Raw genomic sequence first — 27,618 nt, 5'->3', positions numbered from 1 at the left:
TCAGATGTACCAAATTGCTCTTTATTTTAATAAGATTTTTTTTTTAAAAAAAGTGAACATCATTTTAAAGCCTGTCAAAGACAGCACGCAAAAATAAAAATAAATGTGTCAGGACAAAAACAAACCCCTGTTCTTTTACTTCTTTCTCCTCTGAATTAATTTGTGCATCAGTCAAAAATCTGTCAGTGCATATGCAATATAAGTGACATGACTTAAGCTACTAAAAGCAGAGGAAACTAACAAATAGAACTAAATGCTGAGAAGAGAAAAGTGACAGCTATTATATGTATTCAGCTATAACAATACGCTCCAGAACTGATGAAGAAATGGTGACAGAACTGCCAATTATAATTGAGTGAAGTGTAAACAGAGATACAAAGTCTGCCAAGCAGAACTGCAACCAGGTGGCAATGCTCTACTTTTGACACACCCATCCGGTAGGTGTCAGAGCCCTCACCAAGCTGCTCAGGTTCTGTACAAGTCTGGCTCATTAACGGCCACAATTGTGAAGACGATACCTTTCCTGGTTCAAAGATTGGGGCAGGTGAGGCCCTAGAGGAATAGACCTGAGACAAGCCAACTAAAGCTGAATTCCTTGTTGCTCAGCTACAGTACATTCTAAAAGCATAAGGACACTAATTCGGGAACTTACTTCAAGGACCAGGTGTCAGAAATAAACAAGTTTCCAAATTTGTAGTAGATATTTTTTCTATCCAAAAAATAAACTTGGTAAAATGTGGACCATGGATTGAAAAAAAGATCAGAGAAATGAGAAATTACAAAGGCCTTGTTGATACCAGAACTGGCTTAATTATTGATTCACGATAGGAGATGACTGTTAAGAGGAGAAGGCATCATCCTCTCTATTTCCATTGCTCAGGTGCCAGAAAAGCAGCAACACATACAATAGGGAGGTGTCAACTGACTTGGGGGAACTGCAAAACTTTCAGAGTACAAAAAAGCTTCAGACAGAAAAAAAAACTTTGAAAGCTAACTCTTGTGAATGCTTAACTGGGAGCAATATGACACTTTCCTTTACACATACATGCATAGGGTTACAACCTGTGCTGGATGGGGTTACACTCCCCCTGAAGACACAGGTTCGCAACTTGGGAGTGATCCTAGCTTCATTGCTGAGCCTGGAACCCCAGGTCTCGGCAGTGGCTAGGGGAGCTTTTGCACAATTAAAACTTGTGTGCCAGTTGTGCCTGTACTTTGCGAAGCCTGACTTAGCCACAGTGGTCCACACTGTTGTTACTCCCCAAATAGACTACTGCAACATGTTGCCTTTGAAGACTGATCAGAAGCTCCAGCTGGTCCAACGGGTGGCAGCCAGGCTGCTCACCGGAGTGGCATACAGGGAGCACACAACTTCCCCTATGAGCCACTTTGGAGATTAAGATCATTCAGGGAGGCCCTGCTCTTGGTCCCGCCTGCTTCACAAGCATGGCTGGTGGGGATGAGAGACAGGGCCTTCTCAGTGGTGACCCCTCAGCTGTGGAACACCCTCCCTAGTAACGTTAGATCAGCCCCCTCCCTTCAGAAGGACAGTAAAATCTTGGCTCTGGGATCAGATTTTTGGTGATTAGTACAGTGCAATAATAGACTTGGAATTATGCATAATTGACGACGGAACGGCCTTGGACTATGATTTTCAGATGATGTGATTTTAATATTGAATGTAATGTTTTAAATGTTTAATATGTATTAATTTTAAATGTAATTGATTATGTCTCTGTATGTATTTTAAGGCATCTAATGGTTGCCATATGTAAGCCGCCTTGAGTCCCCTTTGGGATAGAGAAAAGCAGAGTAGAAATAAGGTAAAATAAATAAATAAATAATATTTTGCTATTTCTAAAGTGTTGTTTTCTCCGATTATTTCTATGCTGGCTGGCAATCAATGCATTCTTAAATTCCCTGCGTAGAGATGGGCAAAATGGCCAATTTCTTCGTGTGATGCTTATTCCTGTTGCCCGCTTGTAATTAAAATGATGGTACTGTGTGTGGGAGGAGCTGAAGTGCCAATTTCCCCAATTTTAAGCTGCTTCCTATGATTGCCATCGCAGAGGCTTGGGGAAAGATCAGGGTTAATTCAAAAATGCTTCCTATGATCAAGGGTGATAGTTTAAAAAAAAGATAAGAAAATCAGAATCTTGGAGGTACAATGGAAGGAAACAAATCTCTACCATGCAATGGCAAATCAAACGTATAAATCCTAAAGAAAGCAAAGAAAAGGAAAACATCTGATGTGGGTAGGAAAACCAAAAACTGATTTGCAAAATGGCAAAAATCCAATCCTATTATCATGGGATACCATTCCAAGAATGGCACTCAAGGCAGCTTCAATAGAAATTTAGATTCTCCACAGCTTGCCTTGAATTCTCAACTCAATGATACCAATGGAAATTGAGTGATAACTTGCAAGATTTGGTTTTGACCTATCAGCTACCTCAATATATTCATGCAACTGCATAATAAAACTTTGTGTTTGCTGCAGTGGACTAAATCATTTATCACGGTTGCCTGGACAGCATACCTCAATAGATTTTTCCAACATAGCTTTTATGTTAGCTGTTGCCAATGACAATGGCTACTATTCTTCATTTTCCATTCTTAATTTGTCTGACACTTCATGTTGACAATAGAAAATAGTGAAAACATTAATAACAGCAAATTTCAAATATGTGAAAACACCCATCAAAGCCTGCAGGTGGAGTGAAAACTTTCACAACTATACAGACAGATTATTGGAGGAGGCACATTGCCATCTTTGACAAGATCTGTTGGATAGGCAGAATAAACCACTTTTGTATTCTTTGGAAAGGTATTTTTATCATGTGGTATCATAACACACCATAGTGTATACATTATAGAGTGTATATGTGAGTGTCACATCTAGATTTTAAAATAAATAACTTGTTACATGCTCCTTCCTTCTTTTTTCTCCATTTTGGATGGTCTGTAGCAGAACAAATAAAAAATGGAGATTAAGTGTAAAGATGGGTGTATGATGATATATGATCATTTTCTTCCAAGAAAAATAAAAACAAACCAACAAAAGTCCCATGACGATCAGCGAGTGGCAATGGGGGCAGGACTGTGAAATCTGGAAGCCCCTAGTCACAGACTGGCACATGGGCAGAGGATATGGACTCAGTCGCTCTACCTAAAGGTCCGAGGCAGTTGAGTAGTCCGGCAGCTGTATCCATGACTGAGCAGCCCTTTTTAGGACCCTCTCTGCTCACCCCACATGGGGAAGGGGCTAGAAAAGGTGCCCTAAACATAGTCTGCCTCTCCTATCCCTGACTGGACTGCCACGTCCAGAGGGGTCACCACTCTGCGGCCAAAAAAGAGAAATGAACTTTGGAACATGGAACGTATGGACACTGTTGGGTAACACTGACAGCGAACAACCCGAACGCAGGACTGCTATCCTTGCAAGGGAGCTGGGACGTTTTAACATCAAGATAGCAGCCCTTTAGGAGACCTGGAGAGCAGGAGAGGGACAGCTGAAGGAAGAAAAAGGAGGCTACACCTTTTTCTGGAAGGGACTGCCTGAAGAAGAGCGAAGAATACACAGAGTTGGCTTTGCTATTAGAAATGACCTGGTGAAGCACCTGACTGAAGCACCCACTGGCATCAACGAACGACTCTCAACCCTCCGAATTAACCTTGCCAAAAACCAACAGGCAACCATCATATGTGCCTATGCACTAATACTAGATGCTGACAAAGACATCAAGGAAAAATTTTATTGTCAGCTGGACATCATCCTATCGGATACCTCAGGAGGACAAAATCATCCTCCCGGGGGGCTTTAATGCAAGAGTCGGACGGGACTCCGACCTGTGGCCAGGGATCATAGGAAAAGACGGGGTCGGAAACAGCAACTCAAATGGCATCTTGCTTCTCACCAAATGCGGAGAGCACAACCTTGTCATCACCAACATGCTCTTCCGCCAGAAAAACAAGCTCAAGACATCATGGAAGCACCCCTGGTCAAAGCATTGGCACCTCTTGGATTATGTAATTACACATGCCAGAGACCGCCACGATGTGCTTCTCACAAGAGCCATGACAGGTGCTGATGACTGCTGGACAGACCACAGGTTAATCCAATCCATGATGGCTATCAAGATTATCCCCAAACGCAACTCCAAGGAAGAAAGACAAGGCGTAAAATGAACACCCAAGCCCTTCAGGAGCCGTCTAAACGAGCCCTTCTCCAAACAACACTCAAAGATCATCTACCCACAGAACACCCCAAAAATGTTGAGGAACATTGGAACAAACTGAAGACCTCCATCATCACAGCCTGCGAAGAAACCATTGGATACCAAACTAAGAAACACCAAGACTGGTTTGATGATAACGACAAAGAGATCCAACAGCTAATTGATAACAAAAGGAAAGCCTTCCAAACATGACAGAGAGACACCAACTGTGCTGCTAAGAAAAAGATCTATGCCAGTGCAAAAGCTGCGGTCCAAAGAAGGACCAGAGAACTCAAGAACATCTGGTAGACAAAGAAGGCTGAAGAAATCCAACACCATCATCACCACAATTAGGAATTTAAATGCACAAAAGTTAGAAAACGAGAACGGATGATTCCCCGAGCTGTATTGATTTTACAACTAATAAATGTGTATCTAATGATCTCTTCTTAAAAGGAACGAATAGCACAGACATTTATACTCTCGTATTTTTGTATAAGGATGTTTTACTACTTCTAAGATACACACAAATAATGAAAATACAGTAGAATCTCGCTTATCCAACATTATGTATTATCCAATGCAGTCTGCCTTTTAGTAGTCAATGTTTTTGTAGTAAATGTTATGTTTTGGTGCTAAATTTGTAAATACAGAAATTACTACATAACGTTACCATGCATTGAACTGCTTTTTCTGTCAATTTGTTGTAAAACATGATGTTTTGGTGCTTAATTTGTAAAATCATACTGTAATTTTATGTTTAATAGGCTTTTCCTTAATCCCTCCTTATTATCCAACATTTTCGCTTATCCAACATTCTGCCGGGCCGTTTTTGTTAGATAAGCGAGACCCTACTGCAGTTACATTGTCTTGAGTACCAAGACATCTCAATCCTGACCACTTCGAATTTTGCAGAGATATGTTTTTTGTTTTTTGTGTAAATGTTGTATACAGAATGCAAAAGAAAGAAAAATTCAAATACACATAATACAAATATATCTGTTCAGCAAACCCACTCCTCCTCCCACCCGTGAACCTTGCAGAAATTTTAAAGTCAACATTTGTCTTCCTTTCTAAGTATTCAAATGCAGGCTTCCATTTTCTATCAAAATCTTCATTATTTCCTCCCCAAATATCATTGGAGTGCTTGGCCATTTGAATATAGTCTAATAATTTCCCCCTCCAGTCCTTTATAAATAGCTTTTTTCCCCTTCCATGATTTTGTTATTATTAATCATGCAGGAACTAAACTGTATTGACAAATTTCTAAATCTTCTTTATTAATTCTTTCACAAAATAAACTAAAGAGAAACATTTCTGGGTTTTTCTTAACCATTATAGTAATCATTTTATTTGTTACTTTTATTACATTTTTAAAAGAAAGTACTGACGAAGTGTGGAAGAAAGTACTTTTCTTTGCTTTACATCTCCAACATTTTCTCCAGTGGGATTTATCTATTTCAGCTATCACCTCAGGAGTTATATAACTTCTATTGAACATTTTGTACATATTTTCTCTTATGGATCCAGTTATCAAAAATTTAAAACTTCTCTTCCATAAAAATCCCCTTTTTTCAAATCAGTATTTTCCCCTAAGTCTTTAGCCCATGAAATCATGACTGTTTTATTTGATTATATTTGGTTTATTATATTTGGATTATATTTGGTTTATTGATTTTATTTGGCAGGGATGTCAATTGCTGTATTTTTATGTTGTTTTTACTTTTCTGGTTTTAATCATTTTAATTATATTGTTTATTTGTTATATGCTTTTTAATTGTGTAGTTTTGTAATTCTTGTCTATACTGGACTTGGTCCCCATGGAAGCCACCCCGAGTCCCTCTGGGGAGATCTGTCCAGTTTTTCACCAGAAACAGCCTTAAAAACAAGTTAACAAATTGGATAAAAGAAGAACAATCGGGATTTTTACCAGATAGGAGTATTAAAAACAACGTACAAAGCTTAGTAAATATAATTGAATACTATGAAAAACATAATCAAAAAGAAGTAGCCATAATGACGGTTGATGCGGAAAAGGCATTTCACCGTATAAAATGGGATTTATTTAAAATGTTAATGAGAGAAATGGATATAGGGAATAATTTTATGAATGTGATACAAGCTATATACGAAGATCAGACGGCAAATATCTGGGTAAATGATCAATCATCTAACAAAATTAGGGTGGAGAAGGGGACTAGGCAAGGATGTCCCCTATCCCCGCTAATATTTGTAATGTCATTGGAATTACTCCTTAATAATTTGAGAGATGACGACAATTTTAAAGGCTTAAAAATAGGCAAAGAGACATACAAACTCCATGCCTTTGTGGATGACTTAGTGTGCATTATAGAGGATCCATTAAGTAATATCAAAAAGTGGCTACGGGAAATAGAGGACTTCGGCAAAATATCAGGTTTCAGAATAAATAAAGATAAATCCATGATATTAACAAAAAATGTATCAAAAGAAAGACAATCCCAGATAAGTGATATCACAGGTATGAAAACGTCAACCAAAATAAAATATCTAGGAATATATCTAACAACAAAGAATTCACAGTTACTCCAAAACAACTATATCAATAAATGGAAAGAAATTAAAAACAATCTCAAGAATTGTTCTTCATTAAAATTATCCTTATTGGGTAGAATAGCGGTTATTAAAACAAATGTATTACCAAAAATGATATATCTTTTCCAAAACCTTCCAGTAATTAGGAACCAGAAGTTATTTAAAGAATGGAATAAAGATATATCAAAATTTATCTGGAATAATAAGAAACCAAGAATAAATTATACAAATTTGACAGATGTCAAAAATAGAGGGGGTTTAGGTTTACCGAACCTTGCCCTTTACTTGGAAGCCTGCGGATTAGATTGGGTAAGGGATTGGATTAATTTTAGCAATAAGAAAATGTTGACCCTGGAAGGACATGATTTGCGAGTCAGTTGGCATGTGTACCTGTGGTACAACAAAGCACCAATCGAAAAAATTTCGGCAACCATTTTATCCGTTCGGCCTTACTCAAGATCTGGAATAAATATAAACAGAGAATCTATAATAACCCCCCCCCCCTCTGGGTGTCTTCTATGGAGGCATGCCAGAGAAGAGAACTGGGATGGAACACATGGCCTACGTATAGAGATATACTAGAAAAAGAAGGAAGGGAAATAAAATTGAAATCACAGGAAGAGCTGGGCATGTTTAGCCTGCAGAAGAGAAGGCTGAGAGGAGACATGATAGCCATGTACAAATATGTGAGGGGAAGTCATAGGGAGGAGGGAGCAAGCTTGTTTTCTGCTGCCCTGCAGACTAGGACGCGGAACAATGGCTTCAAACTACAGGAAAGGAGATTCCACCTGAACATCAGGAAGAACTTCCTCACTGTGAGAGCTGTTCTCCCCCAGACTGTGGTGGAGGCTCCTTCTTTGGAGGCTTTTAAGCAGAGGCTGGATGGCCATCTGTCGGGGGTGCTTTGAATGAGATTTCCTGCTTCTTAGCAGGGGGTTGGACTGGATGGCCCATGAGGTCTCTTCCAACTCTACTATTCTATGATTCTAAGAATTATAATTAAAATATGGTAATCTAACCTGGCTCCAGTATTAACTTGGTAATAAACTTGATGAGGATGATTTCTAATAATCAATTTCTGCTTCCCAATATCTGGGCCCCCTGTTTCGACCGGCCCCTTATTTATTTACATCATTTGGACATTTTATATTTCCTGGCCTCTCAAAGTGGGCACCAAGTCTGTGCTTCGCATTCAACATCTTTACTGTTTACGCCACAGATAAGGGCAGGCGTCTACTTTGTCCCTATCCCCCACCAAGCTCTCGATAGCTGCACGAATACCCGCCTGTAGGCAGGCCAGGAAGTGGTCATTGCCCAGGTCAGACATGTGAATTCCATCAGGTCGGTAATACTCTCATTTGGCATACAATATATCATGCTGTAGGTATGAGCCCATACCCCCCTTACAGATTCTCTAGATAGCCCGGTTCACTCTTTTACGAGCACTGTCTATTCTCCATGCATCGCCGCCTCCTGGCCACCTCAGCCGTGGGATTACCTCTGACCATACGATGTGAGTGTGAGGCCACTCCTCTTTAATCTTGCAGAAATCAGCCACAGCTTACAGGAATAATGCCTTGCCTTTGAGCAGGCCCAAGTCATTTCCCCCCAGGTGGACCACCAACACGTCAGGAGGGAAGCCCTGCGTGGGAATGCCATCTGCATCGGGTGCTTCTGCGTTCCTGGAATTGGACAACAGGGGGAGCAGTCCATCCCAACAAAGTCCTCGGCTGCCCTTCCACTCGACAGTGGCAATAGACGCAAGGCCTAGGTGCTGGCCATAGGTGGATCTCTGAGCGTGTTCCTTGGCCCAATAAATGTAGCTGTGTCCACAGGTCAGGACCCTTCATCTATATGTCATCGACACTCCATCTGCAAAAAAAACAAGAGTCATAACAACTGCACTGGGCGAATGTAGGACCGATAGGCTTCGAACCGCCATCTTCCATTTGTTCTTATTCTTTCCACCCCATATCCCATGGCGGCTGCGGTAGATGCCACCCCAATGCGGAACGAATGTGTCCCGAACTTATGTCCCTGCATGCCCAGTTTCTGCAGCGCCTTGGCAGTGATGGTCCAGAATTGAAACTTAAAGGGATGCCATCCTGGTGACAAAGCAAAGGGCCCACTGTGGTCTCCTTAGTTGGTCAGGGCCTGCACAGGGCACAACTGAGGCTCACTGCATTTCTTTAACTATATGCATGTCCTCCTAGCTCTCTGGTCGGTCTTAGACACTCTAATGAACAGGTCCGCTGTATCACCACTCAGACTGAGGTCTGAGATAAGCAGTGCTCTCTGAGATTGGTCAGTTTTGGATGCTACAACCAATTCGCTGAACCTGAGTGTCGCAAAGAACACCACCAGGGCAGCTGCATGGAAGAGCTGGATGTCCAGACTGAAGGCCACGTTTGTCGAAGCCCTTTCAATATTTCCGGTGTGAGGGGTTCCCACTGGTCGCAGGGCCTGCCATACTCATGTGACCATCTCTTGAGCCACTTGCAAATCCCAAATTCCATGGTGATGTCCTGTTGGCCTTGCGCCTTGACCCAGAAAGCCATTGCTGATAGCTTAGCTCTGATCGTCTTCGGCGCCAGGCTTTCTCTCCTGAGGACGATAGCAAACTGGGCCACATATTCAAAGGGGACATTTGGTGACCCCTTCCTTCTGTATTGCTGTCTGAATTCATGAAATTCTTGCACTGTCCTGATGTACGCCTTTCTGAAACTAGGAGCCAAGGATTTGCCAATGAAATGAACTAATTCCTCACTCCAATTTTCCACAGATGCTTCAGCATTGGCATCACTCTCATGTCTTCGTTGGGGGCGAGCTGCCTGAAGCATTCCATCTGTGAGCGGGACAGTGCATCAGCTAGTACATCCTCTGAACCCACAATGTAAAAGGCTTTGAACAGTATGTTATGCTTTAAGCAAAGCAGGGTGAAGTGTCGTACCACCCCATAACCCTGACTGATCTGGATGTAAGGGAATTAATGACCTGCACTGTGGCTGCACTATCGCACCAAAAGTGCACTGTGGAGTTTGCGAATTGCTCTCCCCATAGGCTGACGGTCACCAGAATGGGAATTTTTTTTAAGAATGTCAGGTCTAATGGGTGTACGGGGAGGAGACGGAAAACTGATTTAATTCTAAGAATGTCAGGTCCAATGGGTGTACGGGGAGGAGACAGAAAGCTGATTTGATGTCGCATTTTACCAACTTCGCTGCCATGCCCTTGGATCGTATTAAGCCCACTGCGGTGTCAAATGATGTGTAGTGTACTGTGCAATCATCCAGAGATATGGCATCATTCACCGACGTGCCCTTGGGGTATGACAGGTTGTGAATGAGCCGATATTCTCCCGGGACCTTCTTGAGTGGTGACACTCTCAGGTTGGGGGACGGAGGTGAAGGAAAGGGGCCTAAAAACCTACCTTCCTTAACCTCCTTCTCAATTTTTTGTCTGACTATTACCTCCATTCCTAGTATGGACTTTTAGTTTTCGGGCTGGAAAGAGATCCTAGGATCATGTGTTGGAATCCAAAAACCACTTTTAAAACCATCAAGAAGATATTTAGCTGCCAAGGTGTTTGGATAAGTCCTCAGCCACTGGTCCAATTTTGGAACATTAATTGTGCTGAGTCCCTTTGGGAAGGGCAGCGGAGGTCGCTCCCTTCCTCTGAAACTGGTTGTCTGTCTGGGCTGGGCAAAATGGTCTAATTCTCCCACAGTTTTTGTGGAATGGGCTCCATTACAGATGGTACAGCTGTGCTGAAATCTACAGCCCTTGTGAGAACAAGCCCCGTGTGAGGCATACTCCCAGCATGGCACACACTGCTGGTGTGATGTACATGCTCCCTGATGAAAAAACTGCCCTCCTTTAGCACACTGAATTGTGTGCCCACAGTCTGCTTTTACTCCAGGCAGTGCCTTGGCATTACTCATGACTTCCATCCAAAGATGGTTGTCAATAACTTCCCAACACATTGTGGGGTCGGTAGCTGCATCTGATCTAAAACGCTGATCGTACTCCAGCCATCCGTTGCCCGTAAAGTTAACGTGGGCAGAATATATGATGTTCTGGTATTGAAACAGGTATTGAAAAAGGCCCACTAGCGGGGTACTTTCTGACAATAACCCCAGCGTATATCATGTAACAAGCTAACCAGTTATCCCATGTATTGTCTACTTTCCGCTTCTTCATCCTCTCATTATATTCCTCATCTAGCTCATCTTTTTCCTTCTTGTCCATGTCTTTAAAGTGGAGGGAAAAAATATCAACGTATTTGTTCCTCAACATCTTATTTATTGACCTCTGGTTGAGGTGTGAACCCAAGCGCACCGCCCGCATAGGAGGCAGGGCCACTGGCCACTTCTCCGTTCCCCAATACTGGTTTTGCTTATCATTGATGGCTGATGACCCAGAAGTACCTGTGCTACCACTTGAATTAGGTTGCCTTGACCCCTGTGCCTGACTGTGTGTGGGCATAGGAGTCAGCGAGGCCGGGAGCTCTTCTAACTGATTTTGTACTTGGGAGCTCTCCTGTGACCCTTGCTGGTCCCATGGCCATGTAGGTGTGTCATCATTACGTGAGCTTCCACCACTGCTCCTGGTGTTCTGCGTCTGTGCCGTCATTTCAGGTTGGGTTACTGCCGTCGGCTCAGCAGATGGTACTGGGTCAGCTGGCTGGATGTTAGGCTGGCCTCCGTCACCTGTGCCAGGAGCACTGCGCTTGTTCTCTAGAGCAGAGACATGGGATATCAAAGTGTTAAAAGCTTGTTCACTATCCAGGTTAGGGGGTGGCGCCCTTCTCTCCTGCTCCAAGACTTGCAGTGTTGCCCACATGGCATTGAGGGTTTCTGTTGGCACAACAGTGACTGCCTGATTGGTAGCCACTGGTGTGGGTGGCACTGCTGCAGCATCCAGTGATCCATTCTCTGGAACAGTAGGACAGGGTGACCTTTTGGGCTGCTTCTGTTTCGCTGGACCCTTGGCCTTGGTGCCCCCCACATTCTTTCTCGGTGGCATGCTGTCGAATGAGTAGACCTGCTAATGAAAATGGCAGATAGTTAGATCCTGCAGGCATCCAACTCCTGTTTATTGCTATTATTGTCAGTACTACTATCTTTTCTGCTCCAGTTCTTATTGTTTATTTATTTATTTATTTCAAATATTTCTATCCCGCCCTTCTCACCCGGAGGGACTCAGGGCGGCGTTATTAATAATAATAATAATATGAATACCATTATCATTTCCTGCTTCCTGGCAGGGGGTTGGACTGGTTGACCCATGAGGTCTCTTCCAAGTCTACAATTCTATGTGCTGCTCTGGCTTTCTGGGCTTGCGGCTGGTGGAGGACATTAGCTGGAGTTGAGCCCTGGCCCCCTGGTTGCACAAGCCAAGAAGGGTGCCACCTAGTGTGGGGAAAACAATTGGCAGTGCTGATATTATCATATCACAGCAAACAAGATAGACATGCTGGATTTTGTATCACAAAATCACAAATCGAACACTTCCCAAATGTCTAGGACTGTGTGATGTATTTTCAGATGATGCGCACAGATCCCAATAGGGTGGCTTTTTGCAGCTGACAGATCGTAATTTTGTCAGTGTCTATTGTTTCCAAATGTTGGCTGAGGTCTTTTGGCACAGCACCCAGTGTTCCCCTCACCACCGGGACCACCTGCACTGGTTTCTGCCAGAGTCTTTGAAGTTCAATCTTGAGGGCCTGATAGTGGCCGAGTTTTTCCTGTTGTTTCTCGTCAATGCGACTGTCACCTGGGATGGCAACATCAATGATCCAAACCTTTTTCTTTTCCACAAAGAGGTGAGGAGAGGAAGCAAGAAGGAAGCTTGCTCCTTGGTTTAGGTAAGGCCTATCTAAGATTTCCTTAAAAACCTGACAGTGTGCACTCTTTTCTTAGATTGCCTACTCCTTTCTTAGATAGCCTTAAAAAAAACCTGTGTCTGTTGGACTCTTTACCTTTAAAAACCTGAGTCTGTGCTGATTCATGAGTGTGGGCTAGCTGTAATAAAGGCTTGCTGCTCTGCTAGTGTTTGGAAGGTGAGGCAAGGCTATTGTTATTGAAAGTGTTGGCTTCCTGTTGAAGCTTTCTAAGCCAGTGTCGCTTGCACCTGACAGCGCTCGCGAACCCACCCCTACACTAAAACACGTTCTTACAGTATATACAATAAACAAAACAACATTAAAACACACACACACAGGAAGGTGGATAGCATTCTGCCCATAACACACATGATCCTGCTAGGTCACTTCACTCACCAAGAGATGGATCAACAGCAAGTACTTGCCACCACATGCACAAGTTGCGACATGTTCACCTTCTTTGCACAACAACTACTCAACTACACCTGCACCAAGTGTAAACAGCTGACTCAGATGGAAAAGAGGCTCCAAAAACTCGAGGCCCACATTAAGACCCTTAAGGACATTCAGGCACTTGAGCTCTTCTTGGACACTGCACAATACGCTGCTGTAGATCTGCAACCTGCATCACACCAACACCACCATGATCAGGAACTTTACGGGGAGATCAACTCAGATAATCCTCAGGCTTGGAAGGAGGTCACCCATACAAAGAGACACAGGACCAGGCAGCCTCCACAGAACTCCTCTTCTCAGCTGGATTTACACAACAGATTCCAAATTCTTACACAACTAATATACAATCAGGAAACACATCTTGTGGAGGACCACAGTTACTTAGATACCACTCAGTGGGCCACTCTTGATCAATGCGCAGGGGATAGCCCTGACGGGGACAGTGCATCACCACATTCACACTTATGTAATCATGCAAATGCTCCATCCCCAATCGTAGACCAGGCACAGCAGGAACACCCTTGGGAGAGTGATGGGCTCTTGGACGCATCTCAATGGATTGTCATTGATGAATGCACTGGGGATGTTGAGGAGGAGGACAACACTTTATACCTACATGATTCACTTCAACTGGAACACTCTTCAGGGAATATACACACTGTCTTGCACAAAAGGGACCCTGTCAATCCTCAAAGGAAACAGGTCTTGGTAGTAGGTGACTCCCTCCTTAGAGGAACGGAAGCCATCATTTCCAGACCGGATGGGATGGCTTGAGAAACATGCTGCCTCCCGGGGGCAAAAATACACCATATGACTCAGAGGCTCAGCAGGCTCCTAAAGCCCCATCACCCTCCCCACCTTATGTTGATTCATGTAGGAACCAATGACACCGCTAGGCATACTTTTCAAAAGATCACAAATGATTTTCGAGCTCTGGGAACAAAGCTAAAACTGTATAATGTACATGTGATCTTTTCATCCCTCCTCCCTGTTGTAGGACACGGCTTTACAAGGGCCGGAAAAATAGTACAGGTCAATAACTGGCTCAGAAAATGGTGTCAAGAGGAGCATTTTGGCTTCCTTGATCATTGTCTACTCTTCCAGGAGGATGGCCTACTGGTAAGTGATGGGGTGCATCACTTGCCAAGTGGAAAACATCTTTTTGCACACAGACTCACAAATCTCATCAGGCGCACTTTAAACTAGATCCACTGGGGGAGGGGAACAACAGCCTGGCGAACACTATATTACCCACGACCACAGGGAACCGCCAAAAGGCTAAACGGAGGGCTGCACAAAAACAGCAAGGACCAAGTACCGAGAGCATAATAATCCCAAATAAACAGCCCGGGGGAAGATCACAGGGGCTTACATGTCTTTACACTAATGCACAGAGCATGGGAAATAAGCATGACGAACTCCAACATTTAGCACAGCATCACACGTATGACATCATGGGCATCACTGAAACCTGGTGGGATGACTCCCATCACTGGAATTTAGCCATTGAGGGCTATGACCTCTTTCACAGAAATAGAACAAAGGGAAGAGGAGGGGGAGTAGCTTTATATGTCAAAAACAGTTACGTTGCAGAAGAAATGCAAGACTGTAATCCGGAAAACCAGCTTGAAAGCATCTGGATAAGAATCAAGGGAACCGGGACTCAAAAAGATCTCGTCGTGGGTGTCTACTACAGACCTCCGAACCAGGATGAAGAACTTGATGAAGCCTTCTGTCAGCAGCTGACCAAACAGGCACAAAGAAGAGATATAGTAGTCATGGGTGACTTCAACTATCCTGATATCTGCTGGAAAACAAACTCGGCCAAGAGCACAAAGTCCAACAAATTCCTCACTTGCCTTGCAGACAATTTTATGGTCCAGAAGGTAGAAGAGGCAACAAGGGGATCAGCAACTCTTGATCTAATCTTAACAAATGTGGAAGACCTGATCAATACAGTAGAAGTCGTTGGATCCTTAGGGGCAAGTGACCATGTGCTCCTGCAGTTTGCCATACAAAGGAAGGCTGAAACTAAGTCAAGTCAAACACGCATTCTGGACTTTAAGAGAGCTGACTTCCAAAAAATGAAGGAAATACTGAGCGGCATTCCATGGATGCCAATATTAAAAGACAAGGGAGTTAAGGATGGATGGGAGTTTTTAAAAAGTGAAATACTCAAGGCGCAAATGCAAACAGTGCCAACAAAGAAAAAAATATGACAAGTGCAAAGAAGCCAGAATGGATGTCCAAAGAACTTCTAACCGGACTAAGACTCAAAAGAGACATGCACAAGAAGTGGAAAAGGGGAGAAATCACCAAAGAAGAATTCAAACGTATAGCCAACTCCTGTAGGGAAAATGTTCGCAAGGCTAAATCGCAAAATGAGCTCAGGCTTGCCAGGGACATTAAAAACAACAAAAAAAGGCTTTTTTGTTTATGTTGGTAGAAAAAGGAAGAACAAGGAGGCGATAGCGCCTCTGTAAGGAGAAGATGGGGTGATGGCGGCAGGGGACAGGGAAAAGGCAGACCTGCTTAATGCCTTCTTTGCCTCGGTCTTCTCACAAAAAGAAAGCCATCTTCAACCTCAGCAACATGAAATGGACGAAGGATTTGGGGAAATCCAACCCCAAGTACGGAGACAAGTTGTCCAGGAACACCTGGCCACTCTAAACGAATTCAAGTCTCCAGGGCCAGATCAGCTACATCCAAGAGTATTGAAGGAACTAGCTGAGGTTTTTTCAGAACCACTGACAATTATCTTCGAGAGTTCTTGGAGAACAGGAGAAGTCCTGGAAGATTGGAGGAGGGCAAATGTGGTCCCTATCTTCAAGAAGGGAAAAAAGAACAACCCAAACCATTACCATCCGGTCAGCCTCACTTCGATACCAGGCAAGATTCTGGAAAAGATCATTAAGGAAGTGATCTGCAAACACTTAGAAACAAATGCAGTCATTGCTAATAGTCAACACGGATTTACCAAAAACAAGTCATGCCAGACTAATCTGATCTCTTTTTTTGATAGAGTTACGAGTTGGGTCGATACAGGGAATGCCGTGGATGTAGCGTACCTAGATTTCAGTAAGGCCTTCGACAAAGTCCCCCACGACCTTCTGGCAAATAAACTAGTAAAAGGTGGGCAAGACAAAACTACGGTTAGGTAGATCTCTAATTGGCTAAGCAAACGAACCCAAAGGGTGCTCACCAATGTGTCGTCTTCATCTTGGAAAGAAGTCACCAGTGGAGTGCCGCAGGGCTCCGTCCTGGGCCCGGTTCTGTTCAACATCTTTATTTTAACGACTTAGACGAAGGGTTAGAAGGCACGATCATCAAGTTTGCAGATGACACCAAACTGGGAGGGATAGCTAACACTCCAGAAGACAGGAGCAGAATTCAAAACGATCTTGACAGACTAGAAAGATGGGCCGAAACTAACAAAATGAAGTTCAACAGGGACAAATGCAAGATACTTCACTTTGGCAGAAAAAAATGGAATGCAAAGATACAGAATGGGGGACGCCTGGCTAGACAGCAGTACATGTGAAAAAGATCTTGGAGTCCTTGTGGACAACAAGTTAAACATGAGCCAGCAATGTGATGCGGCTGCTAAGAAAGCCAATGGGATTTTGGCCTGCATCAATAGGGGTATAGCATCTAGATCCAGGGAAGTCATGCTCCCCCTCTATTCTGCCTTGGTCAGACTACACCTGGAATACTGTGTCCAATTCTGGGCACCGCAGTTGAAGGGAGATGTTGACAAGCTGGAAAGCGTCCAGAGGAGGGCAACTAAAATGATCAAAGGTCTGGAGAACAAGCCCTATGAGGAGAGGCTTAAAGAACTGGGCATGTTTAGCCTGCAGAAGAGAAGGCTAAGAGGAGACATGATAGCCATGTACAAATATGTGAGGGGAAGTCATAGGGAGGAGGGAGCAAGCTTGTTTTCTGCTGCCCTGCAAACTAGGACATGGAACAATGGCTTCAAACTACAGGAAAGGAGATTCCACCTAAACATCAGGAAGAACTTCCTCACTGTGAGGGCTGTTCGGCAGTGGAACTCTCTGCCCCGGACTGTGGTGGAGGCTCCTTCTTTGGAGGCTTTTAAGCAGAGGCTGGATGGCCATCTGTCGGGGGTGCTTTGAATGCGATTTCCTGCTTCTTGGCAGGGGGTTGGAGTGGATGGCCCATGAGGTCTCTTCCAACTCTACTATTCTATGATTCTATGAACTGTGATGTCTCATGTGTTGTGTTCCAGAACTTTGTCAGTCTCGATTCAGAAGTCCCACAGTATTTTTGCTTGTTCATTTTCCACAACCTTTGCAGGTTTGTGATCCCACCAGTTCTTTACTGCAGGGAGGTGGTACTTGAGCTATAAGTTCCAATGAATCATTTGGGCCACATAGTTGTGCCTCTGTTTGTAGTATGTCTGTGTGATTTTCTTACAGCAGCTGAGGATATGATCAATGGTTCCGTCGGTTTCCTTGCAGAGTCTGCATTTTGGGCCATCAGCTGATTTTTCGATCTTAGCCTTAATTGCATTTGTTCTAATGGCTTGCTCCTGGGCTGCAAGGATCAGGCCTTCTGTCTCCTTTTTCAGTGTCTCATTTGTGAGCCAGAGCCAGGTCTTCTCCTTATCAGCTTTTCCTTCAATTTTGTCAAGGAACTTTTCATGCAATGTTTTGTTGTGCCAGCTGTCAGCTCTAGTTTGTAGTGCGGTTTTCTTGTACTGGTTTTTTGTCTGCTGCGCTTTGAGGAGTTCTTCACTTTGCTTTATATAATCTGCCAGGGCATGTTCTTCTTCTTTGACTGTTTGTTTTACTTGTAAGAGTCCTCTGCCCCCTGATCTTCTAGGCGGTCAACATCACTGAGAGGGTGCAGTGAATGATGAATGGTCATGAGTTTACTTGTTTTTCTGTCCAAATTGTCCAGTTCCGCCTGTGTCCAATTTCTAATGCAAGCAGTATATCTTATGACAGGTATGGCCCAGGTGTTTATGGCCTTGATGGTGTTGCCTCCATTGAGCTTGCTTTTGAGAATTTTTCTGACCCTTTGTGTGTATTCTTTATTTATTTATTTATTTATTTATTTATTTACAGTATTTATATTCTGCCCTTCTCACCCCGAAGGGGACTCAGGGCGGATTACAATGAACACATATATGGCAAACATTCAATGCCAACAGACAAACAACATTCAGTTTTAGACAGACACAGAGGGATTTTTTTAACATCTTTCCAGCTTCACGATTCCGGCCACAGGGGGAGCTGTTGCTTCACCGACCATTGGTGGCTGTTCTTCCTCTTCTTTTCCTCGTGAGCAGTTTTATGGTGTTGTAGATTAGTTAAATTAGCCTCCCGCATAAAGCGTCCCTAAATTTTCCCTACTTGACAGATGCAACTGTCTTTCGGGGCTGCTAGGTCAACAGCAAGTCGGGGCTTTTTATTTATTTATTTTATTTTACTGACCACAGTCTTCACATGTTCATGCTTGATGTTGTCCAGCTGTAATATGCCCAGATATTTATAGGCCTCTGGCTGGTGACACTTTATTGTTTGGCCATTAGGCATATTTATGCCCTCACTTTCAGTGATTTTTCCCTTCTTCAATGCCACTGTCGAACATTTGTCCAAACCAAACTCCATGCTGATATCAGTGCTAAAAATTCAGACAGTGTTGTTCAGAGACTGGATTTCAGTTTCCATTATTATTATTATTATTATTATTATTATTATTATTATTATTATTATTATTATTATTATTATCTTGTGTTCCTTTAGCCCCTTTTCCTTGATGATATTATTATTTCATCATCATCATCATCATCATCCATATATATATAACCATATATATCTATATATAGAAAAGTATAAAGTTGTTTGCACAGTGACTATAACAACAAAACTAAACGTCCTAGAAATACGAAACTTGGCAACACAATGCAAAAGCCTTTCCTCCCGGTTGTAACAACATAACCACACCACAAAACCACAATCCGGACCCACAAAACTCACAACAACACATCATGACTATAACAACACAACTAAATGCCCCAGAAATATGAAACTTGGCACACAACTAAATGCCCCAGAAATACAAAACTTGACAACACAATGCAAAATCCTTGCCTCCCGGCTGTAACAACACAACCACACCACAAAACCACAATCCGGACCCACAAAACTCACAACAACGCATCGTGACTATAACACAACTAAATGCCCCAGAAATACAAAACTTGACAACACAATGCAAAAGCCTTGCCTTTTGGTTGTAACAACACAACCACACCACAAAACCACAATCCAGACCCACAAAACTCACAACAACGCCTCGTGACTATAACAACACAACTAAACGCCCCAGAAATATGAAACTTGGCACACAACTAAATGCAAATACAAAACTTTTTTATACGTTTTATTTATAATTTTAGTGATGCAATAAAAAGAGAGAGCCATATGTGACTACATAAACAAAAACATAACAAAGGAGAAAAAGAAAAAACCCAACAACCACATATTCCCCCTCAACCCTCCCTCCTCTCTGTATTACCTTCCAGTTCCCCTGCTCTGCAATTTGATTCTTAGTTTCCCAGTTCTTTCCCAAAACAATGTTCTTAGAACCCAAGGGTCTCTGCTCTTAAACAATATCTCCCTCTATATTTCCATATTTCTTTTTTCCTTTAGGTATTTGCTTAATTTGTTCCAGAAATACAAAACTTGACAACACAACTTAAAAGCCTTGACTCCCGGTTGTAACAACACAACCACACCACAAAACCATAATCCGGACCCACAAAACTCACAACAACACATTGTGACTATAATAGCACAACTAAACTGGATGGCCATCTGTCTGAGTGGTTTGTGTGGGGTCTTCCTCCATGACAAAAAGAAAGAAAGGGGTTGGACTGGATGCAAACTACAAATTCCAGCACCCCGTGGCATGGAGTCCATGCATTTCAATTAGAGGCCTCTTCCTTCTCGCTTTCCCCACCATCCAACCCACTGACTCAGTTCCATGGCTCTGCAGGCAGGAAAGACTGGGATGGATAGAACGAAGGAAGCAGGGAGGGGAGGGAAGCAAAGGAATGCCAAGGACAAGAGCCCTCCTTCTCTGCCCGGAAGGCCAAGAGCAAAAGGGAGAGAAAGACCATTGATCCGGTTATATTTACCCTCCTTTCTGACCAGTGTGTTCTTATCAGTGAGCTCAGGATCGGAGCAGAGAAAGGTAATAACATAGAAATAAAGGAAACAAGGAGACACCCACTCTATCTATCCATCCACTCATCTATCCATTCACTCACCCACTAATAAAATAAAATAGCCCCTGCTCGTTGCTGACCTAGCAACCCAAAAGATGTTAGCGGGGATGATGGGTAGCAGAGTGAAATCCAAAAATTCACCATCCCGGTCTTCACCTCCTCCAGACTGTCTCCCGTGTGGAAAAAAACAGCACTGGGCAAACACACTCCAGCAGATGAGGGTTCGGTTGGAAATCCAACGGCAATCAATCTTTTATTTACATTTCTATATACAAACAGAGCAAATCAGTCCCTCCTCCATGAGTGCTTCCCGAAGCAACTCATGCACACACAGCACATTGCTCAACGCTGTTCTCCGCTCTACTCAGGAAACTCCTCTGCATTCCACAGGAACAGGAAAGAAAGTCCCGGTCAAAACAAACTTGACCCCATTGGTCCTGTGATACGTCAATCATAGCAGACTCTCATTAACTCCATAACTGCTGGAAATGCCTTGCCGAAAAACAAACACATAAGGCATTTCAAATAACCCAGATTGATTTTAACATTTCACAATACCCTGACAATTCCCCTCCGAAATGTTCAAATCAATTCTCTACATACTTTAACACTCTACACATTTGATCAATCTCTCTTGAACTTCCACAGGATCAATACATGTATACATACAGTCCTTTTCAATCACATGTAAAATTGCTTTGATCACAATACATCAACACTTTTCTTGCATCTTTATTAACACAATCGATGCTAGAACCATAACCCAATACACTGATGCTTCACTTCATTAATCAATAGTTTCCCCAACCTCTGAAAACTTAATTCATTGTGCCACATAGATTCATTTGATGCTGCCAGGCTATATTTCAACTCAATGCTGGCTTAACCATGGATTTCAATTTCTCTTAAAATCCAATTTCTTAAAACCAATTCATTTCATAATCATACTTTTCCATCACAATTATTCACAAAACTGATTTAACTCTCTCTGAACATATATACATATTTCAATTTCCGTTCAGACTAATAAACAGGCACAATGTTTTTGCATCTCTGGCGCTTTGGCAACACATGTGCCAATTGACATGTTGGAGACCACTGATCATCTGATTCAATCTCGGTCTCAAGAAGAGATATATCTTCACTCTTACCTGTCACCTGCTCTTCACTCTCAAGCTTAGGTGATTTTTTCCATTTACCCCCTCTCTTCTGACTCTTCTGGGGAGTCTGTACTTCCCCTTAACCAAATCTCGTGTGTCTATCTACTAACAGCAAAGTAAATTGAGAACCTCCCTGGCTTTTTACATCAGATTCTGTCACATGCAGATGGACTATTTCAAACATTTCCTTGGCCTTAATTCCAGATCTTTTAGGGTGCTCATTTGATTTAATTCCCATTTCTGAACAAACTGCACAGTCTAATAAATTTTCACATTTCTCACAATCAAAATCTGTGCATATTTCTAAAATCTTTCTGAGCACCTCTACATGTGCATGACCCATCGCTCCGTGAAGATGATGGATACACCTGTCATGCATTATCTTCTGTTTCACACAATGGACTTGTGCCCCATCTGGAAAGTTATTTTTGTCAAACATCATATACATTTTCATATCATATACATTTACTCTATGTACCGGGTCCTAGAGAAGTGCACTTGGAGAGGAACAGGCGCAGAGCTTTTTCTGTTTCTGCCCCTGCCTTATGGAATGCCTTGCCGCCCTATATGAGAGCCATGCGTGAGTTGGGGCCTTTTACCCTAGCACTCAAGACATGACTCTTTACTAGAGCTTTTAATCTATTTTAATATTTTTTAATCAATATTTGTATGTATGTATTTTTATCCTTTACAATTTTATCTTGTAAATCGCCTAGAGCATCGTGGATGGAGGGCGATTAATAAGTACTTAAATGATGATGATGATGATGATTTTGTTTCTTTTTACACATTTTGCCACTACTCGTCCATCTCTCTGAATATAGCAATAGATTCCGCTAAAAATTACTCTATATCCGTTCTCTGTTAAGGTAGCCACACTTAACAAATTAGAACTTAATTCTGGGATGTAAAGTACATTTTCCCAATCCACATTCAAGCAAGGGATGAACACAGTGCTACATTTGTTGAACTTCCTGTCAGTTCCATCAGCCAAAGTCACTGCTGTTCCAGACACATCCCTTCTGTTTTTCAAACGTTTAAGATTTGTAACAACATGGTGTGTACAACCTGAGTCCAAATACCACTTGTTCTTTTCAGTGATCCTTCCATTCACCGCAGCCATAAACACCTGGGGCTTAGTTGTTGACAAATTTCTCGCCCCTCTGTTCCCACGAGAACTTCTTGCCTTGTTGTTTGGGCAACTCCTGGCAAAATGCCCCGGCTTGTTGCAGACAAAACAACGCCGTGTTTTGACCTGATGTACTGCAACCTCCTCACGATTCCCAGGAACACCATCTGGACCAAAGCCGACCACTTGCGCCCCCTCCTGGTCGCACTGCGCCTTCGTCTGCTTCTGGGCTCGTTCAAATGCCCTCCGGTCCACTTCTTCTTGGATTCTCCCACAAACTGAATCCAAAGTTAAGTCCTGGACTCTCACATTCTGAAAAGAATGTACCAGAAAGTCCCAGTCCTCAGACAAGCTGCACAGCACCAGATAACACTTCTGTGCTTCTGAATATTGTAGGCCTCTTTCCTCAGCTCCAATCAATAATTGCTTTAGATTGTCCAAATGCATTCTGACATCCTGGCCCTGAACAAGCTTTGCTGAATACAGCCTCTTAGTCCAAATCATCTGAGACATGCAAGTCTCCCTCTGTTGGACATCTCTCAAAGCTTGCCATATCTCCTCAGGAGTGTCCTTATTTCTCACATGGACCAGTTGGTTTGGTTGCAGGCACAGTATCAAATATGCTTTGGCTTTCCTCCTGTGTTCAGCATTTTGGTCTGAACCATCGAGGGTATTCTCCAAGTTCTCTGCTGCGAGCAACGACCGCATCATTTCTGACCACGAAGCATAATTTTCGTCAGACAGCTTTTCCATGCTGGAAATGAAGCTTTTTCCAGCCATCTCTGCCATCAAGATTCAACAACACCCCAAGCTCCCGGTGAATCAGCTGCCTCCGTGACCCTCGGTCCCCGAGATTAAGCCGTACTGCCACTTACTCAAGTGCAGACTCAGGCGGTCACAATCTTCTCCTGCAGCTTCACTGGAGCTCTCTTTCGGGTCCCCTCCATCTCTGGAATCCCTCTCACGGCCACACAGTTGCTGAAAGCTCACCAGCCATCAGCATCTCCATCTACTGCGCAGCGGGAAGCATGGAGGCCTGGGCCCATAACCCAGTGTCAGCGGGGATGATGGGTAGCAGAGTGAAATCCAAAAATTCACCATCCCGGTCTTCACCTCCTCCAGACTGTCTCCTGTGTGGAAAAAAACAGCACTGGGCAAACACACTCCAGCAGATGAGGGTTCGGTTGGAAATCCAACGGCAATCAATCTTTTATTTACATTTCTATATACAAACAGAGCAAATCAGTCCTTCCTCCATGAGTGCTTCCCGAAGCAACTCATGCACACACAGCACATTGCTCAACGCTGTTCTCCGCTCTACTCAGGAAACTCCTCTGCATTCCACAGGAACAGGAAAGAAAGTCCCGGTCAAAACAAACTTGACCCCATTGGTCCTGTGATACGTCAATCATAGCAGACTCTCATTAACTCCATAACTGCTGGAAATGCCTTGCCGAAAAACAAACACATAAGGCATTTCAAATAACCCAGATTGATTTTAACATTTCACAATAACCTGACAAAAGATAGTTACATCTATCAAGTAGGAAATAAGGTACCACTTATTAAAAAAAAGTTGGGAGGCAAGTTTAACTAATTTACGACCTGGAATGAGGAAGTGCCGTCAGAGTGGATGATGAAGCAGCTGCTCCCCCCTGTGGTCTGAATCGAACATCCCCTCAGGAGAAGGTTAAATTGCCTCTGTGTCTGTATGTCTCTGTTTGATGTGTTTATGGGCATTGAATGTTTGCCCTATGTGTGTATAATGTGATCCGCCCTGAGTCCCCTTCAGGGTAAGAAGAGCGGAATATAAATACTGTAAATAAATAAATAAATAATAATAAACACCTACACAGGCAAGAATCAGTCATGCACTGAGGCTACAAGGCCATTCAGTGCTCATCTACCTCCCCAATCCCTACATTCACACTTGGCCTCCAAAAAACAATTACAATGATAACAATAACAACAACAACAATAAGAATCAACACCATCACAGGCAAGAAGCAGCCAGGCATTGAAGCTGAGAGGCCAGTCAGTGCTACACTGGTCCTCCAAAAAAACAATACAGTAGCATCTAACTTATCCAACCTTCATCACCACTACAACAACAACAATAATAAACACCTACACAGGCAAAAAAGACTATTCTACCACAATAAAAATATAAACCACACTCAGAAGAAATAGACATCACGATTAACAACAAACCAAATACAACAGGGATCTCAAGCAATTATCAGTCAACACAAAAATTGAAGAAGGTAACAGACTTCAAATACTACTACTAATGTGAGTATAAAGAAGGGTGGAGGTCACAGCATAAATACAACCTAATGTAGACTGACCACCCCACCAGAATAAGCCACAGCAACAAGTGGCCAGGCATAGCTAGTGTATGTGTGTGTGTGTGTGTGTGTGTGTATATATTCCTTTTACCCCTGTGCCTGCTCCTTCCTTTTGGGCTTACTGGCAGGGGAGGTCATAAAGGCCTAGTTGGTCTGAGCAGAACAAAAGGCTATCATAACTGCCCCTTCACCCACCGCAGGAAGAGGGCTAGGGGGGAGGAGCTAAGATACATCAGAGGAGTCAAGGAGAGGGGCTGGGTTGGAAGGACCTTGGGGGAGGAGAGAAGCTGCTGCGCAGGAAAACAAGCCTCCCCAGATGCCTGGAAAGACAAAAGGAGCGAACTCCTGTCCCCCCCCCCCCCGGCAGCCCATGAGTCCGCAGTGCAGGAAAAGAAGAAGAGCAGGCCTTGGCGGGGGAAGGAGTCATGCAGGGAAAAAACAATGTTCGCAGGAGCCCCTCTGGCCCCAAAGTCGGCCTCCCTAGGTTGCCAGGCCGGCTCAGCTGCTAGTAGCTCCCTGGCTCAGGAAAAAGGCCGACGGGGCAGTCCCAGTTCTCCAGAGCAGTGCGGGAGGCAGGAAGGGGAAGGAGCGTGGAGGGATCTGCAGGAAAACAAAGGGAGCAGCAAAAGGCAAATGTAGCGGCTCTCACCTCTCCCTTCCCCCCTGCTATCCCGGGAAAGGGAAGGGAGCATGGATTCCTACCCACAAGGTCATGACATGGGAAAACAAACAGAGCAGCCGCAGAACCAGCATGCCCATGCTGCGCGGCCACCATCTCCGTGCCACGAGACTGCAGCGTGGGGAAAAATAGACCTGCAACTGAGCAAGAAGGAACGAAGGAGCCAGCCCAATGCCTGGGGTGCCCAAAAGTGCATCCATGAAGGAGCCAGCCCAACACACGAAAAAGCATCCCCAGCCCTGCCCGTCTCCCCGCCACCATCCCACGGGGGTGGGGGGGGGGAGGAGCCTGAGGCCATGGCTTGGGGTCCACAAAGGAGCATCCCTGGGTTGCCTCCCCTTCCCCCCGACGTCCAGCAACAGGAAGGAGTGAGGGAGCCACTACCCCTCACCTCCGAGACCGGCGAGGGAAAAAGGAAAAAAAGAGCACCCCCACCCATTCACCTGGCCATTCCCCCCCCCCATCCTCGCACCGACCATCGGCTGCAACCTGGGGGAAGAAATGGGCCATGAGGCTGCAGCATGGGTAAAGAAAAGTGCCAGCAAAAGAAACCCGGGAGGGGGGGAAGGAGCCAGCATCCCCACACCATGAGGCCACAGCTTGGGGCCCACAAAGAACCTCCCTGGGTTCCCTCCTCTTCCCCCAACATCCAGCTGTAGGAAGGAGCAAGGGAGCCATAACCCCTCACCTCCGAGGCCACGGCAAGGCAAAAAAAGAAAAGAGCATCCCTGCTCGCCCGCCTGGCCATTCCCCCCCCCCATCCTCACACTGGCCATCGGCTGTAACCTGGGGGAAGAAATGGGCCATGAGGCCGCAGCATGGGTAAAGAAAAGTGCCAGCAAAGGAAACCAGGTGAGTGAAGGCCTCTCTCTTAGGCCCCAAATATTATAGAATCCTAGAAAAAACATGGAGGGCATCTGGGGCGTTAGGCCCCACATACATCACCTAATGTAGACTGGCAGGCTCTGTCCCAGACGTCCATCCTCCAAGCAGTTTGAACCAAGACTGAGGAGGGTAGTGGGCCTCACCTGGCTCCACCCTCCCCTCTAAAAGTAGTCCAGAGGGACTATTTTCAAAAAGCCTCTTCCACAGTGGAGGCGGCAAATTCCTCCCTCACCCCAGCTTTGCTGGGGCGAGAAAGGCCCTTCTCTCAGTAAACATGAATCTGGATCATAGCAATGATAAAAGGAGCTGAATGGGGAGACAGGGACAGAGAGACTGGCATGAGAAGGATTCACCTAACCTTTTCATTTCCTTCTATTAAAAAAATATTGGCAATACAATATACATCTGCTATGCTCTTTGGAGATCTGTAAAATGGAAATCTGCTTATATTTTTTCACAATGTGATAGAAATAATTCATTTAAAAACAAAAGGGAAAATTGAAAGTTCTATTTCAAACCCTTTGGTATCAGACTTCACTCTAATTTGTTCTGATGTAGGTCTGATACACACATATATATCAATATGCACTGTATTGTCATCATCCACTGGTATACATATTTATGCATTTTTTCTTCCACAGCAATGAATGAAGCAATGAAGATGAAACAGTCCAGATGGCTGAAAAATAACCCAGGCCTCTACTATGTGAAAGATAAGAGTAGATCATGCTGGCTGGGGGAATTCTGGGAACATTGGTTCAAAATAGGAGATTTTTCAAGCTCTGGTAATGGGTAATGGTCATTCATAATATGTATGTTTTTAATAGTGCTTTTTAAAAACTTTATTACATGAAATAAAGAGCTGAAAATATTTTTATAAATATGCATACATCAATGAAATGTATACATATAAATATAAATGCATCATTCTGAAATTTGTTGCATGTTTTCATTCTGTTACATTGCTCCAAGAGACTTATTGTTTCCAGACCTGCTGCAGGGAGTTCATTAAAATGTTTTCAAAATGC

General features: G+C 43.7%; 1 protein-coding gene and 1 long non-coding RNA gene across 6 annotated transcripts; one reads left to right on the top strand and one right to left on the bottom strand.

Annotated features, from left to right (window-relative positions):
* Nucleotides 1-26,798, bottom strand: LOC103278380 (uncharacterized). Of its 5 annotated transcripts, none has more exons than XR_010004147.1 (2): nt 11,219-24,155; nt 1-8,663 (listed from the first exon to the last, which is right to left on the bottom strand). XR_010004147.1 is itself a non-coding variant. In XM_008107670.2 (2 exons), the coding sequence occupies exon 2, from the start codon at nt 11,814-11,816 to the stop codon at nt 10,842-10,844; it is 975 nt and encodes a 324-aa protein (XP_008105877.2). In that variant the 5' UTR covers nt 11,817-11,834; nt 26,651-26,798; the 3' UTR covers nt 1-10,841. The 5 variants fall into 5 exon arrangements, 2 of the variants coding, with proteins under 2 accessions (XP_008105877.2, XP_016848009.2); XR_010004148.1 differs by having other exon boundaries at nt 11,378-24,155; XR_010004146.1 differs by having other exon boundaries at nt 1-11,837; nt 12,032-24,155.
* Nucleotides 25,521-27,618, top strand: LOC134297418 (uncharacterized). The gene is made up of 2 exons (XR_010004149.1): nt 25,521-26,557; nt 27,232-27,618. It is a non-coding gene; the product is annotated as an uncharacterized LOC134297418 (long non-coding RNA).

Source organism: Anolis carolinensis, chromosome 3 (assembly GCF_035594765.1).
Source record: "Anolis carolinensis isolate JA03-04 chromosome 3, rAnoCar3.1.pri, whole genome shotgun sequence".
NCBI lineage: Eukaryota > Metazoa > Chordata > Lepidosauria > Squamata > Dactyloidae > Anolis > Anolis carolinensis.
Note: the sequence above shows the minus strand (reverse complement) of the source record. Positions and strands in the feature narration are given on the sequence as shown.

Excerpts from the sequence above, each read along its gene's own strand:
- LOC103278380 (XM_016992520.2), bottom strand. The coding sequence starts at position 12,079 with ATGGGTCAACCAGTCCAACCCCCTGCCAGGAAGCAGGAAATGATAATG. Across the intron at positions 11,838-12,031 it reads GGAAGCAGGAAATGATAATG|CAGGTCTACTCATTCGACAG; the intron begins GTATTCATATTA and ends CATTTTCATTAG.